At 38.1% G+C, this 16,916-nt stretch overlaps 1 protein-coding gene across 1 annotated transcript; it reads right to left on the bottom strand.

Moving 5' to 3' along the window:
• Positions 1-15,304: 15,304 nt before the first annotated feature.
• Positions 15,305-16,264, bottom strand: Or13f5 (olfactory receptor family 13 subfamily F member 5). Its single transcript, NM_001425426.1, has one exon. It carries the CDS (start codon positions 16,262-16,264, stop codon positions 15,305-15,307), a length of 960 nt encoding a protein of 319 aa, NP_001412355.1.
• Between the last annotated feature and the right edge of the window lie 652 nt (positions 16,265-16,916).

Here is a 16,916-nt window from a genome sequence, read left to right as displayed (position 1 = left end):
AAGATGGAAAGATCTCCCATGCTCCTGGAGGGGGAGGATTAATATAGTATAGATGGCCATTTTGCCAAAAGCAATCTACAGATTCAATGCAATCCCCATCAAAATTCTTACTCAATTCTTTATAGCGATAGAAAGAGCAATTTGCAAATTCATTTGGAATAACAAAAAACCCAGGAGAGCAAAAACTATACTCAACAATAACAGATTTCTGGGGGAATCACCATCCCCGACTTCAAGCAGTATTACAGAACAATAGTCATAAAAACTGTATGGTATTTGTATAGAGACAGGCAGATAGATCAGTGGAACAGAACTGAAGACCCAGAAATGAACCCACAAACCTATAGTCACTTGATCTTTGACAAAGGAGCTAAAACTATTCATTGCAAGAAAGATAACATTTTCACCAAATGGTCCTGGTTCAACTGGAAGTCAGCATGTAGAAGAAAGCAAATTGATCCATTCTTATCACCATGTACAAAGCTTAAGTCCAAGTGGATAAAGGACCTCCACATCAAACCAGATACACTCAAACTAACAGAAAAAAAAGTGGGGAAGAGTCTCAATCACATGGGCACTGGGGCAAATTTCCTGAACAAAGAAGAAAACACTGATGGTTCATTCTCTGAGATCAAGAATCGACAAATGAGACCTCATAAAACTGCAAAGCTTTTGTAAAGCAAAAGACACTGTCATTAAGACAAAATGGCAACCAACAGATTGGGAAGAGATCTTTACCAATCCTACAACTGGTAGAGGGCTTATATCCAAAATATACAAAGAACAAATGAAGTTAGATTACAGGGAAACAAATGAACTTATTAAAAAATGGGGGTCAGAGTTAAATAAAGAATTCACAGCTGAAGAATGCCGAATGGTTGAGAAACACCTAAAGAAATGTTCAACATCTGTAGTCATAAGGGAAATGCAAATCAAAACAACCCTGAGATTCCATCTCACACCAGTCAGAATGGCTAATATAAAAAAAAACTCAGGTGACAGCAAATGCTGGCAAGGATGTGGGTAAAAAGGAACACTCCTCCATTGTTGGTGGGATTACAAACTGGTACAACCACTCTGGAAATTAGTCTGGAGGTTCCTCAGAAAGTTGGACATTATACTACCTGAGGACCCAGCTATACCTTTCTTGGGCATATACCCAAAAGATGCTCCAACATACAACAAAGATACATGCTCCACTATGTTCATAGCAGCATTATTTATAATAGCCAGAAGCTGGAAAGAAGCCAGATGCCCTTCAACAGAGGAATGGATTAAAAAAATATGGTACATCTACACAATGGAGTACTACTCAGCTATCAAAAACAATGACTTCATGAAAATCATAGGCAAATGGAATGAACTAGAAAATATCATCCTGAGTGAGGTTACTCAATCACAGAAAAACACACTTGCTATGCACTCATTGATAAATGAATATTAGCCAAAAAGCTCGAATTACCCAAGATGCAATCCACAGACCACAGGAAGCTCAAGAAGGATGACCAAAATGTGGATATTCCCATTTCTTTTTAAAAGGAGGAAAATATCTATGGGGGGATATGGAAGCAAAGTTTAGAACAGCGACTCAAGGAATGGCCATTCAGAGCCTGCCCCACATGTGGCCCATATATATACAGCCACCAAAACTAGATAAGATTGATGAAGGTGGAAAACGCATGCTGAAAGGATCAGATATAGATCTGTCCTGAGAGACAGATTCTGAGGATGTCCATTACAGAGATCAATGCTAGTAGCAAACCACAGAACTGAGAATAAGACCCCCTTGGGGGGAATTAAAGGAAGTATTGAAAGAGTTGAAGGAGCTTGCAACACCATAAAAACAGCAATGCCAACCAACCAGAGCTTCCAGGGAGTAAACCACCACCGAAAGACTATACATGGACTGACTCAGGGCTCCAACTCCATATGTAGCAGCGAATAGCTTTGTTTGGGCATCAGGGGAAGGGGAAGCCCTTGGTCCTGCCAAGGTTGGAACCCCAGTGCAGGGGAATATGGGGGGGGGTACATGGGGGATGTATAGAGGGAATACCTGTATGGGGGTGGGGGAGGGAATGGAATGGGGGCTTATGGGCAGAAACCGGGAAGGGGAATAACCTTTGAAATATAAGTAAAGAAATATATCTAATAAAAAATTTTAAAAAAGAAATATTAAGCCTTAATTTTGTATAATAAACTTATGTGTAAAATGAAAAAAAAATACTAGCAACCCAAATCCAAGAAAACATTAAAAAAATCATTCACCACGATTAAAAATCTAATACCCCCTTCATGTTACATAAACATAATAAAGACAATTTACAGCCAACCCATAGACAACATCAACATGAATGGTAAGAAACTCAAAATAGTTCCACTAGAATCAGGAATAAGATTGCCCATTCTTTGCATATTTATTCAGCATAGTACATGAAGTTCTAGCTAAAACAATATGATAACTGAAGGAGATCAAGGGATACAATTGGAAAGAAAGAAGCCTAAGTATCTTTTTTGTAGATGATATGATAATATACTTAAATAAACCTAAATTTCCGCCAGGGAACTCCTACTTTTAGCAAATACTTTCAGCAAAGTGGCTAGATACATGATTAATTAAAAAAACAAACACCAAAAAAACAAAAAACAAAAAACTCAAAGAAACAAAAAACACCCCAAACAACAGCAGCAGCAGCAGCAGCAGCAGCAGCAGCAGCAGCAGCAGCAGCAGCAACAACAACAACAAAACAACAACAAAACAATAGCCTTCCTAAGTACAAATAACAAATGAATTGAGAAAGATATCAGGAAAACAACACATTTCACAATAGCCTCAAATAAAATAAACAATTTTGGGGTAACTTTAACCAAGGAAGTAGAAGACTTGTATGATAAAAATTTCAAGTCTTTGAAGAAAGAAATTAAAGATCTCAGAAGATGGAAAGATTTCCCCATGCTTATAGATTGGTAGGATTGACACAGTAAAAATGGCCATCATATCAAAAGCAATCTACATACTCATCCCAGTCCCAAAATTCTAACAAAGTTTTTTACAGATCTTGAAATGAAAATTCTTAACTTCATAAGGCAAACAAACAAACAAACAAACAAGCAAACGCCTACCTCCCCAAACTCCAGTATACCTAAGAAAATCCTGACCAATAAAAGAATGTCTGGAAATATCACCATTTCCAACCTCAAGTTGTACTACAGAGCTATCGTAATAAATACTGCATTGTATTAGCATAAAATAGACATGCTGATCAATGGGGAAAAATTGATGTACCAGAAATAAATCTACACATTTATCAACATCTGATTTTTGTTAAAGCCAGAAATACATACTAGAAAAAAGGATCTTTAACAAATGGTGGGGGATTTAGCTCAGTGGTAGAGCGCTTGCCTAGCAAGCACGAGGCCCTGGGTTCGGTCCTCAGCTCCGGAAAACAAACAAACAAACAAACAAACAAACAAAAAATGGTGCTGGCCAAACTGCATGCCTATATGTAGAATTATGCAATTTAAACACATATATATATCACCCTGCACAAAATTAAAACCCAAATGAATCAAAGACTTAAACATAAAATCAGACGCACTTAACCTGATAGAAGAGAAAGGCAGGAGTCTCTTTGACCACACTGGGACAGTAGATGACTCTGACCAGAACACCAATAGTGCAGGTGCTAAAACCAACAACTAATAAATGGGACCTCATGAAACTGAAAAGCTTCTGTATGGTAAAGGATACAATCAACTGGACAAAACAACAGCCTATAGAATGGAGAAAAAAATTACCAACCCCACATTTGGTAGAAGACTAACATGCAAAATATATAATGAACTGAAGAAACTGGATATTAAAAAAAGCCTAAGAATCCAATTAAACATTGGGAACCGTGGTTCTGGGTTCTACTCTACCTCAGGGTGTCCAGGTGCTTGCGGCTGCACGTTAGATAGGGTCAGCAGAATCTTGGTCCACCTGGATGTGCCTGGGGTCTTTTCTAAGGGTTTTAGTTTTAGTCATTTTACACAGTATTCAGAGAAACAACTCTCTTAGATGGTATTCAGTAAAACAGCTTGTGCTCTTTATTTGGGGTGGACAAGGGCTACATGAACCTTGGGGTTTTCAGGGTGAGAGCACATTATTGGCTGTGGCAGAGTAGCTGGGAATGCTTTACATGAAGAGGATGCAAACATGGAGGAGTGCTACCTTAACAGCAGGGTCCCCCAACAATGAAGAAATATAAGCAGAATTCTCAACAGAGGAATCTTAAGTGGCTGACAAACACTGAATTGTTTCAACAACCTTATGCATAAGGGGAATGCAAATCAAAATGACTTTGAGATTCTATCCTACACCTGTCAGGATGGCTAAGCTCAAAAACATAAGTAACAACTCATGCTGGCAAGGATATGGAGCAAGAGGGAATACTTGTCCATTGCTGGTGGAAGTGCACACTTGTTCAGCCACTCTAGAAGTCTGGATAGAGGTTCCTTAGAAATTAGGCATCGACCTAAAGACCCAGCTATACTACTCTTGGGCAAATACACAAAAGATGCTCCATCCTACCACAAGGATACTTGCTCGATTATGTTTTGTTCATAATAGTCAGTTACTGAGAACAACTTAGATGTCCCTCTCAACTGAAGTATGGACAAAGAAAGTGTGGTATATTAACACAATGGAGAATTATTCAGCTGTTAAAAAAATCATGAGCAAATTTGTGAGCAAGTGGATGGAGCTAGAAAGAAATCACCCGAAGTAAGGTAACCCAGACCTAGAAAAATAAATATGGTATATGTTCACTTACAGGGGGTATAGTAAATGATAACTACGGTACAACTTGTAGAGACCTAAAGCTTAGGTAGACCCCTAGGAGCAGGAAATATCATTGATTTATGGGTGGACAGGGGAGTAGAAGGTCAGGAGAGCAAGGAAACTAGGAAGGTTTGGAAGAGGTAGAGAGAGAGAGAATGCAGGGAGAGATGTCTCATATTGGGAGGCATTTGTCGGGAGGGTAGAAAGCTAGTGTAATAGAAAGTATCTGGAATCTATGGAATGGGTATGTTAGTTAAGGTTTTCATTGGTGTGAAGAGACAGCTCAACCTAGGCAATTCTTATAAAGGAAACCACTTAATTGGATCGGGCTTTCAGTTTCAGAGGATTAGTCCATTACTGTCATCGCAGGAAGTTTGTCAGCATTCAAGCCAGCATGGTGCTTTGAACAGAGCTGAGAGTTCTACATCTTATCTGAAGGCATCAGAAGTAGAGTGTGTTACTGGACATTGCTTGAGCATAGGAGATCTCAATGCCTGTTCTCCCACATTTCCAGCAAAGCCACACATACTCTAACAAGCCCTTATCTCTTGATAGAATCACTCCCTATTGACCAAGCATTCAAACACATGAGTTTATTGGTGAATCATCTGGGGAATATGGAGTCTCAACTGTCCATGTCTTATAGCCAGGCAATTCTTCCAATGGCAGGATGATGTTGCATTCAATTGAGCTGTTGGCCAAGGGGACCCATGAAAATCCTCAAACAACCAAGGCCGTCATTAGAACAAGAGGTTGTTCTCTGAAAACTGACATGGGGACTCCATTGTCAAGGACAACACACACACACAACTCGTTGAACATGGAGAAGTAGGTGGTGTCTACATGGAGCCAGCACCCCTGTGTTCTAGTGTCTCTGGTGCAGGAAGATACTCAGCCGGCCACCAAAAGAGAAATGTGGACACTAACTCAGCCACAAGACTTTCGATCTATAATCTGTCCTCCCTACAAAATGTGTTAAGGCAATGGCACCACAGAACTTGTGGAGTATCCATCAATGGCTGATTTAACCTAAGGCACACTCCATGGGAAGGAATTTCTACCTCCATGGTGACCAAGAACAAGACACTGGACAGCCTAGAGACCTATGGTTAAAAAAAAGATGACTAATCTAATTCATAAATATCAATAAAATGGTTCCTAATATTCTGTCATATTCATAGATCAGTGCCTTATCCAGTCATCATCAGAAATACTTACTTTGGAACGGGATCCTTTGAATCAAATAAGCAAGATACATGTGAGCTCACTTACACAAAAGCAGCAAGAACAGGCCTTATAGGGTGCTACAACAGGCTGTGTACATATTATAGCCATTAGCTTAATAATTTTATGGGACTCCTGACTATGAGAAATTGTGAATTTCAGACTCTTGTGCCTGCTCTTGATACTCTTTCCCTCCTTTTAGATTGTTGTGTCCAAATTTGAGATAGTTTTTCCTTTAACTAATTACATTTTATTTTGTCATGTTTGGTTGATATCTCTTAGAAGCCTGTTCTTGTTTAATGAGAGACAGAAAGGTAGATATGGAAGAGAGGAAAGGTCGACAGGAAATGGGAAGAGTAGAGGGAGGAGAACTATAATCAGGATATATTTATGAGAAAAGATCTAACTTAAGTAGCAAAATATTGAAAAAATGTTACTTTTACAACCACTATCAAGAAACTACGTTTTAACATCTAATGTAGGTTAATCTTACGCCAACTCCATTGAGCTAGGCTACCCACATGTTTGGCTAAATACCAGTCTGGATGATGTTGTGAAGGGGGTTTTACATGAAATTGGCATTTAAGTCTTTTGGAAAATAGGTCATCTTTCACAGTTTGGTTGAGGCACATCCAATCGAGTGATAGTTTTAGGCAAAAAGACTGAACCTTAGAGAAGTAAGAAATTTTGTCTCCAGATTCTCTTCTTACTCATGACATTGACCTTAGCTAGAATTTGTGGCCTGCCAGTCTGCTTAGTAATTTTAGGCTTGCCAACCTTGGTGGGTTTGTGTTCTCTAAACAGCCCTAACACATCACTGTATCTTATGCCCCATCCCCTGGTAAACACAAATTTTCTCTTCTTCTCTTCTGTGTCTCATTGCACACAGCAAGCCATTCACTTACATCTGGTCTGCGGCTACGCCACAGAGTCAAGTAGTGACAGGACTAAGGAGAACGGAGAGCGTAAAATATTTATTAGCTGCCCCTTCATATAACATAGTTGTTTGAGGTCTGGAATAGTTGACAAACTATTCAGTTACACCAATTGCCAAAATGACCTTTCTGCAGAAAATTGTTTCCTGGTGGAGTACACGAGCTATGAGTGCCTAATGGAGTGATCACATTTGCTAGTCTTCTTAGTTTGTTATGGGGCCTTATCTTTATTTTTAATGCAGTATTTATGTTAATTTGACAGCACTTACTATGAAAAGTAACATAGAGTTTGGTACGCACGGCCACTTCTGTGTTATTTGTTTTTCTAAGGTGTAGAGTCCAAGAGGTGAAAGTCTAAGCATGAAGATTTTCTTATTTTTATCAGGAATGATAACAATGTAAAAGTTATGAGCATTTATTTGATAAATATGTTTAAATGTCTGTTTATAGGATGTAGCCTGCTCATTTACATCAATCAAGATTGCATCTCTGTGCAGTGAAATTAATTTCTTATCTTTCATAAAATAAGAAAAACCTCCACCTACAAATTTATTTTGGATTTGTTGTAGCTTGGAGGGGGTCTGTGCTCTTGCTCTGGGGAAGCTTCTAGAAGTCAGCATTTCATGTCATCTCGGATTTGTTCATTTCGTGAAACATCAGAAAGCTTTGTTCTCTGCTCATTCTGTCACCTTCAGATGGACTAAATATGATTATTTGGGAGATATTTTTAATTTGCAACACTGTAATCCCAAAATGATACCTCCAGGGTATTTAGTTTAATTCTGAAATATCAGTGAAAGTAGATTTTTTCTCACTCTGTTTGATATACAAAGAAGTTAATTTTAGTAAAATTTCATAAATTTATGCAAAATTAGGAGGTGGCAGCAAAATGTCAGCACTTGGAATGAGTTTGAAATGTGTATAATAATGTAAATTAAAGGCATTTACAATTTTCGTTTAACATCATGGGAGATATGAAGGAGATATCCTTTCTCATGTCAGGATGGCCTGGTGTCTCATCATAATTTATTTTCTAAATTACTAGGACCTTCTTTTGAGTATGAGGTAACACATTTTGTGTGGGAATATGCCTTCACTTAGGAAAATGAACTGAAAAATAGATACTTTTGATTCAAATAGGTCTGATTTGGACCCTAGGTGCGCTGTTTACACACTGAATGAACATGCAGATACTTATGAGCCGGTTTATGTGGTTCAGTTTTCTCTCATTCATGTCAAAACAATAGTATTTCCTTTTTATAGGTACTTACTAATTTTCAAACACAGAGCCTGCCACAATAAAATACTGCACATTTTTCCTACATTTTACTTTTCTGTTCTACTTTACATTTCTTTGTTACTTCATGTTTTCCTCCAATTAGCCCTGGAGCACAGACTATGAGATGGCTAACATTATGTTCATGGTTTTAATTACTATGATTTGAATATGTATATAAACTATATATACATATATTGTACATATGCTAAATATGTATATATGTATTTATGTACACATATGTGTACATATATAGTATATGTACTATGATTAAACTTAATAATAATATATATATATAAACACATATATAAGTATTTATAAAACAAAATATGCCTGTAGCATGAAGCCATATCTTGTACAGCTGTACTCTAGCAGCCCACTTCTCTTCTCCCAGATGCTGAAGACTGCTCTTGTAATTGACTGATCTTCTAAATGTTAACTGCTCTTTTTCAAGGTGGCAGGTCACTAGGCTGCTGTTTCTGCATGTCATTAAGGTTAGCTATTCTGCTCAGAAGGATGACTAGGAGATCGGTAAGACATTTGTTTATAGAAGTTCTGCCTATACATAGGCAGGATACATGGAATCTGTGGGGTTTGCCTCCATAAGCCCTAAGCTCACTTAGTCCGGGGCTACACTTTGAGAATTCCAAATCTTAGGTGTATACCTGGTGCCAGAAATAAAATCACCTCTCCTTTCTAAACTATATTCATCGTCAGACTAGTAAATCTCTGAATGACTACAGACCTGAAACAAATGCTCTTAACCGTAAGGTATATGCTGGTTGTTTAGCCTGCCAAGATTCATTCTTGAGTTTTATTTTCAAATAATCAAATAATATTATGTTTATCTGTTTAGATTTTTCAAAGGAGGTTTTTTATTTTTTTAAATTTTTACTATTATTATTTTTTTGTCTAGCCCAGGCTGCCTTTGAACTCAGAATTTTCCTGCTTCTTCTACCAAAGTGTTGTTAAAAGTGTGGGAAAGGCCTGGGCCCAAGGGATGCTTAGGGATGTTGTTTAGCAGTAGATGCAAAATGGGAGAAATATGGGCTTTGTATATAGAATAAAGGAATAATTTCCCTCTGTATGATCACCTAGCCATGGTAGCACAAGGGAATCGATTAATTCTGTTGGCATTTAATCCCATCGTGTGCAAAATTGCTCTAAAAGCATTTAGCATTCGGTTTTCAGTTCTCAGTGCTAGGATCCAGTCTTCTTTTTCTTCCCCCTTTCTCTTTTTTTCATCTGTCCACGAGCCAAATTAAAGTGTCTGTCTGTAGTTTTTTCAATTGTTCATTGTGGTGAGTGTGGCAATGTATGCCACACTCATGGGGTGAGGCACCCCCTCCCTCGGGCTTCGGGAGTTCTGGGGACTGAAGTATGGAGCTGGGTACCTATTTGAGAATTGTTGCAGAATGGCCTGACTAAGATTTTTATCCCTTTCTTGAACAAAGATTACATTTTGTGACTGCTGTTGCTAGAAGTGTAAGTCTTCATCTTATATCTCTAATCTGGGTTGTAGCTAATGGTCTGTGTTAGCCTCATTGATTGCTGCCGGATCCCAGAGGCTCCTGGAGTTACTAAGCAGAGTTAACTAACATCTCTGTCTTTTACAATCTTCTTATCCTCTGATAGGTGATATTCCTAAGCACATTCTTCAGTGGCAAACCTGTATCCGAGTTTGGTTGCTAGGGAACCCATTTATAATAGTCATAATCTATAGTTTGCAACCGGACATTTTGACAAAGGCAGACATGATGCTTGTAGAAATAATAAAAAAGTTTTGTTAATAATAGGGATATTTATATTTTTCTGTAAATTTCCAGAATTCTAAAGATGGCCATACAAAGATAACTCATGAAACAAAAGTGACAGTTGTCTGCATATATTTCAGTAACAATTCCTTCTCTAGAGCGTTGTTCAACCCAGGAGTACAGAGAAGCATAGTCTAGGATCTGGAAGGCTGTGCTTTCTTTTACTGGCATCCAGGTCTTCATTCTTTTTTCTCTAATGATTTTTCCTTCACTTTTTGGTACTATGATGAAATGGTCCATTCCCACAGTCTAGGTTTAACCATAATTAGTCTCCCCTCGCCGCATTGCCTCAACTTCTCAAAAATTATTACTGCTGATCAATTTACCAGATATATACCTGTAGCCAGAGGATGATTTCTACATCTGGTCTTTTGATTCATCACACGTTCAGCTACTACATCCTTTCTGAATTCAGTTCTTTTCTGTATCTCAATACCCAATCGCACTACTTCCTAATATAGAGATGATGAAGAGCCACACTGGATAGTCCCAAAGGAAACAAACCAGGTAGTTACGGTTACAGTTATAGTTGTTATAGTTAGTTATACTTGTAGTTAGTTACAGTTATAGTTATACTTACAGTAAGACTGTATTGGACAAACACTAATTTTAATAGTTCAGTTTTGTTGAATCTGTGAGACAAGCTCTTTTCCTTAGACTATCTGTTTTGGTAAGCATGTGATATCTAAAGAAAATTGGCACAGTTGCTTCAGAAAAGCTATTTGGGGTTAAACATTAAGAACCACAAACTATCTTTATTAAGAAGCACACAATTGTTTACCTTTGGAGAAGTAAAACTATTTCCAGACATGTCTTTCTTCCCTGAGATCACGATGCAAGAGTACAATCAAACTTAAGAAGTCATTTTTGCTAGCAGCAGTGATAGTCGGCAGCCTGGAATTAATCGTGACAAGAGGAATCATCTAGATCAGTGCTTCTCAGTCATCCCAAAGCTGTGGCCCTTGAGAGAAGGCATCACCCAGAGCAGTGGTTATGGTCACAACCCTTTAATACAGAGCTGCATTTTGTGCTGACCCCCAAACATAAAATTATTTTCAATGCTACTTCATGACTGTAATTTTGCTGCTATTATGAGTTACAATATCAGTATTTTTGAAGATAGAGGTTTGGCAAAGGAGGTGTGTCCCATGAGTTGATGACCACTGATCTAGATAAGTATTTTATATCCACATGAATCAATATGAGTTGCTAATGAAAGAGGAGGTTACACTAAAAATGGCAACTGTGTTGACCAGCTAAGGATATGGAGGGTAAAGAGTTTGCATTGTTGTGTCATCTCTACCTATGAGCAGACAAGGCTCTGCAACATTGCATGGCAGCTCAACCTCTTGCTTTTGTTCTGTACAACTCCTACCGTGCTGATCTTTCCAGTCTTCTGCTACCATTTGCAGGGTACCCCGTGCTATGACCCTGGCCCAATCTCTAAACATCAGTCTTCCACATTCACTTGCTTAGTTATCACATTTACTACACAATTTATACTCAAGCACATGATATCCTTAAAATGATACTTTCTCACACACCCACTCCACTCACAACTTTTGCTTTCATTAATCAGTGACAGGAAGTTCAACAAATGGTGCTGAGAAAACTAGATACCCACATGGAGAAGACTTAAATTAGACCCACATTTATCAACCTGTATACAAGTCAACTCCAAATGGACCAAAGATGTCAATTTAATACCTGAAAGTACTAGAGAAAAACATAGGCAGCACTCTACATGATATGGGTGTAGGAAAGAACTTTCTGAACTAGACTTCATTTGAACAGAAATTAAAAGCAATAATTGACAAATTAGAACTCATAAAACTAACAAGCTGGGGCATGAGACATTACTCAGTATTTAAGATCATTGGCTACTCTTCCAGAGAACCCACGTTCAATTACCAGCACCCACATGGCTGTTGACAAGTATCTGTAACTCCAGTTTCAGGAAATCCAATGCACTCTTCTGGCCCTATGTAATGCATGCATGTATCACACATTTATAGTTATAGGCAAACCACTCACATAAAATAAAAATAAACCAACAAGAATAGATCTACCATATAATGCAGCTACACCATTTTTGTTGTGTGCCTGAAGGACTGGACTTGTACTCACTCCACAGAAACTTGCACAGCAGTGTTAATTGTTGCTTGAGTCACAGTAGCTTTGAAATGAGAACAAGCATATGCCCATCAGCTGATGAGTGGATAACTAAAATGTGGTATATATACAATCAAAGTGTTTCCAGTGGTAAAGAAAAATAATATCATGAAAATTGCAAATAAACAAGTGAAGTAAGCTAAACTAGAAAGACAAACACCACATTCTTTCTTATTTGTGGATCCTAGCTCTGAATCTTTTGTTTTGTGTGCATAACTTAGAATATCCATAGAAGCCAGAAAAATAGAAAAAAAAAACCATTGGAAATGGGGTAAAAGGACTTTTAGAGTGGAGAGGAGAATAGCAAGACACAGGTCCCATGATGGACAAAGTGAAAAACTGGAGTGGAGGACTATATCGAAGGGAAGGAGAGAAAGATGGAGGGAAGGAGAGAGGTAGCATGATACAGAGGGAGAGGCATGTATATATAATACGTAATACTAACCATATTTTGACAAGCCATAGGAAAGCATACTATTTTATAAAGTTACTTAGAAACACGTACAAATGCACACACACAAATGCACACATGCAGGCACACATACAAGCTCACACGCACATGTGCATGGTTTCAGGAGTTACCCTACATGGTGAGACAATGATACCTCCAGATTATTTACCAAGAAAGTGTTTCCTATCAGTTTGCCCGAGTGTACCTGGAGGTGGTTCTCAAGGGTGGTTCAAAGCCAGCGAGATCTCCCTTAGACCTTGAAATCATGTCTGCTCTCTGAGAGCTAAAACGGTAAAGCTTCCAAAGTAAAACCTACTGCCTCGCTGAAGTCAGCCACCTGTGCACTGAAGTAGGGAAGTACAATGAATGCAAACATTGCAGACAAAGGATAAACTGGATGTTTCCACAGAGAAGCAGAAGGGACCTGTGGAATGAGTCAGTCGGGCACATTCCAATGAACTGTTTCTTCTCTGAACATGGTAAGGGCTGCTGCAGCCATGGGGGCTACTCCTGATGGGACAAGTGACAGTTAAAGCACAATGCAGGTTTGCACACACAGGTTTATCTTTGTGGTGCACAAAACAGATCCCAACTTTAAAAAATACTTACTCCCCAAACTCTTGAAATTAGAGGACCTTGTTTAGGCTACTGACCCAACCAGAGCAACTGAGGACACATTACTGGGCCTTGCTTCTGAGCATTTTCAGGAACTGTTCCAGAGGAAATTCCTCATTCATTTGGACTCTTAGCCAAAACCAATATTGTCACTGGTTACAATGAACTATTTAAGTAGAGATGACATAAAAGTAACTGACCTTCCTTTGGGAGAAAATTTGAGTTGACAGAGTGAAGTGTCAGAGAGCTGAGAGTGAGAACTTCTCTCATGCATGCTAAGGGCATTTGAATTAAGACCAGTAGAAGAATTCCATCCGTCTGAATCCTTACATACTTCTTACAGACCTCTGTCCTAAATCCATGCACCAGTGACGAGTTACCTTTTCTGAGTCCCGTCTTCCTCAGGTATGGGTCTCATATAATAACTTATTTCCTTCATCTTTCCCCTCCTAATTCTCTGTCTCTCTGTCTTTCTGTCTCTCTGTCTCTGCCTCCCTGCCTCTCTCTCTCCCCAATCCCTCTCTCTCTCTCTCTCTGTGTGTCTGTCTCTGTCTCTCTATCTCTGTCTCTGCCTCTCTCTCTCTCTCTCTCTCTCTCTCTCTCTCTCTCTCTCTGTGTGTGTCTGTCTGTCTGTCTGTCTGTCTGTCTCTGTCTTTCTCCCTCTTTTCTTTCCTCTTTTTTTCCTTCTGTGTTTTGGGTGAGGATCTCAGTCTGTGGTCACAGCTGCTTTATCATACTTCTGCCTAAGCCTCCACAGTGCTGGGATGACAAGTGTTCACCCCAGTACTGGGATGATGCACAGGTGTGATCATCTCTCCTTTCTTAAATGTAAGGCCCACATGAGGCTTGTCTGCAGTAGCAAGAAGTACACTTTCACAGGGATGAAGCCATCATTTACATAATTTCAAGGAAGTAATATATATGTCAGCTTTGTGTCCAGATTCCAGGGGGATTTAAAAGAAAAGGAAAACACATTAGTTTGTATCATGGTGACATCTTAACTTGCAGTTTGTCCATACATATTAAACATGATTATGAATGTTTTGGTCCATATAATTTTAATATAGATACAGTAACTCATTTAAAATATACTCATTATAGGGTAGGGTTCTTTTCTTTATCAGTTCTACATGGTCAGTTAAGCAGCATGGTTTTAAACACGTTGAACATGTCTGTTCAACAGTGCTGAGGGTTTAAAGCCAAATCCTTGGACATGCTGAATAATAACCCAACTGTTGAGCTAACTCCCAGGTCAATTGTTTAATGTGTTAAAATAGTGTTATGGATAAGTAAGTGATGAATTTATTAAAACACTGAAGTAGAATATGAAATCATTTTATCATTAGACCCATAATTCTAAATTTTGCATTTTTATATTTCTAGTGAAGCTCATAAATAAAACTACAATTGTGCAAATCTTACTATGATGTGCTTGTTATGTTACAGATATTTATTCATTCATCAACATATACAACCCAAATAAGTTGTCATTCAAATTTGCCTCACCAACTCTGGAAAAATATATTTCACATTTTAATGTTTCAGAAACTAGGAAGAGTACAAGATAGTGAGAGTCATGTGCACATACTAACTTAAAATATCTTTCTTTAGAAATGCAGAAATAGTTGGCAGTCACTGAGAAAATATTACTTTAGAATTTGCTGACTAATAATTCTATATCCTTATTAAATAGCTTATTTTCATGCTTATGTCACTGCTGGACAGTGAGATCATTGAGTAGGTCAAATAGAAAAGAATAGGTAGCTACCACATTTTAAGTTCAAACTAACATGCAATAAACGCTAACTACCTTCTTGACAACACATTTTATTATAAATGATTTGTGATATAAAACATTTTACCAGGCAAATCAGGATATAGGACATAATGGTAGTTGTAATTAAAATTAGTGTTTTCTAGGAATTTGGCATTTGTTATTATAACCGTTTTCTCAAAAAATTTGAAGATTTATCTGGATAAGAATTCCTTATTCCAATGTTATTTGAGGACAGAAGTTAAGATAGCAGTGAAGGGATTTTTAATCAACAATTTTTTCACAGCCATTTTGACTTCTTTGTTCCGTAGACTGTAGATAATAGGATTTAGCATTGGTGTTAGTCCAACATATATCAATGCCATAAATTTATCTATTTCCTGTGAGTTTACAGATAAGGGCTTCAGGTACATGGAGAGAGCTGTCTCATAGAACAGAACCACCACAGTCAAGTGGGCTGCACATGTTGAAAAGGCTTTGCTTCGGCCATCCACTGAGCTGATCCTCAAGATGTTGGAGAGGATGGATGCATAGGAGACACAAATGAGCAACATTGGCAATGGGAGAAGAAGGATGCTGATCACTAACATAATTAACTGCACCATGGCAGTGTCTCCACAAGCCATTTTTAAGAGAGCCAGAATTTCACAGGTGAAATGATTGATGATGTTATTACCACAGAGAGACAGATGAATCACAGGTCCAGTTTCCACCAAGGCAGTGAGGCAGCCTGTAACCCAGGAGCTGCCTGCAATCTGTACACAGACTCTCCTGTTCATAATGATGGGATATCTCAGGGGGTTGCAGATGGCCACGTACCTGTCATAGGCCATCATAGAGAGGAGCACACATTCCGTGGAGCCCATGGCAAGAGAGAAGTACATCTGAAAAGCACATCCTGAGAATGAGATGGTGTTTTCCCCTGAAACAAAGTTTGCCAGCATAGGAGTGAGAGCAGAAGAGGTATACCAGATGTCCAGAAAGGAGAGGTTGCTAAGGAAAAAGTACATGGGAGTGTGCAGGTGAGAATCAAGGATAGTGATGGAGATCAGAATAGTATTTCCCAGCAAGGTGATCAGGTACATCAGCAGACACAGCACAAATATGGTGACTTCAATTCTGGGGTACTGAGAAAATCCCAGGAAGAAAAACACTGTGACAGAGGACCAATTTCCCTGGACCATTTTATGATAGCATGTTCATGTCTATGTCCTAATGGATTACAGATATATATATATATACAGATATATATATATATATATATATATATTACAGATATATATATATATCTGTAAACAATGCTGCTTTAACTTTTCTCACAGTTTTTCCTTCATATAATCTTAGGCTTTGTATTTAAGTGCCTCTCTAAACTGAGAGTATTATTGTAGAAGTGCATGTTTGAACAATCAGTCATTAATATTACTTATTCAGGAAGTCAAGAGTAAATAGTGAGCTTGTTGTTTTTGCAGCAAGACCTTTTCTCCTGTTAAGGTGGAGTGAAAGAAGAATTCATTAAGTAAACATTGTAAGAGAATAACAATAGAAACAATCATTTGCTACCCCTTATTCCAAAGCAACATTTGTAGTTGATCTACAAATGTTTATTTACCTTTAAGTTACTAAGATGATTTTCTTCTCTTAGCTTGCTAATATTCTTCTTAAAGGAAAATCTCTAGCTCCCAAATTCACAGTTTCTTTTGCCTTTCCTAGAGAGATGCTCACAATGGTTTGGAGAGTCAATAAGTAAAATAGTGTACAGATTTCTAAGGATATAAAAGAAATTAATTGAAGAACTTGAACACTGAAAAACAAATTGGAGTTTCCTTTCTAACCTGA

This window comes from Rattus norvegicus, chromosome 5 (genome assembly GCF_036323735.1).
Source record: "Rattus norvegicus strain BN/NHsdMcwi chromosome 5, GRCr8, whole genome shotgun sequence".
Classification (NCBI taxonomy): Eukaryota; Metazoa; Chordata; class Mammalia; order Rodentia; family Muridae; genus Rattus; species Rattus norvegicus.
The sequence above is the reverse complement of the archived record's forward strand: the minus strand, read 5'-3'. Positions and strand labels throughout refer to the sequence as shown.

Coding starts and splice junctions, on each gene's coding strand:
- Or13f5 (NM_001425426.1), bottom strand. CDS start 16,264: ATGGTCCAGGGAAATTGGTCCTCTGTCACAGTGTTTTTCTTCCTGGGA.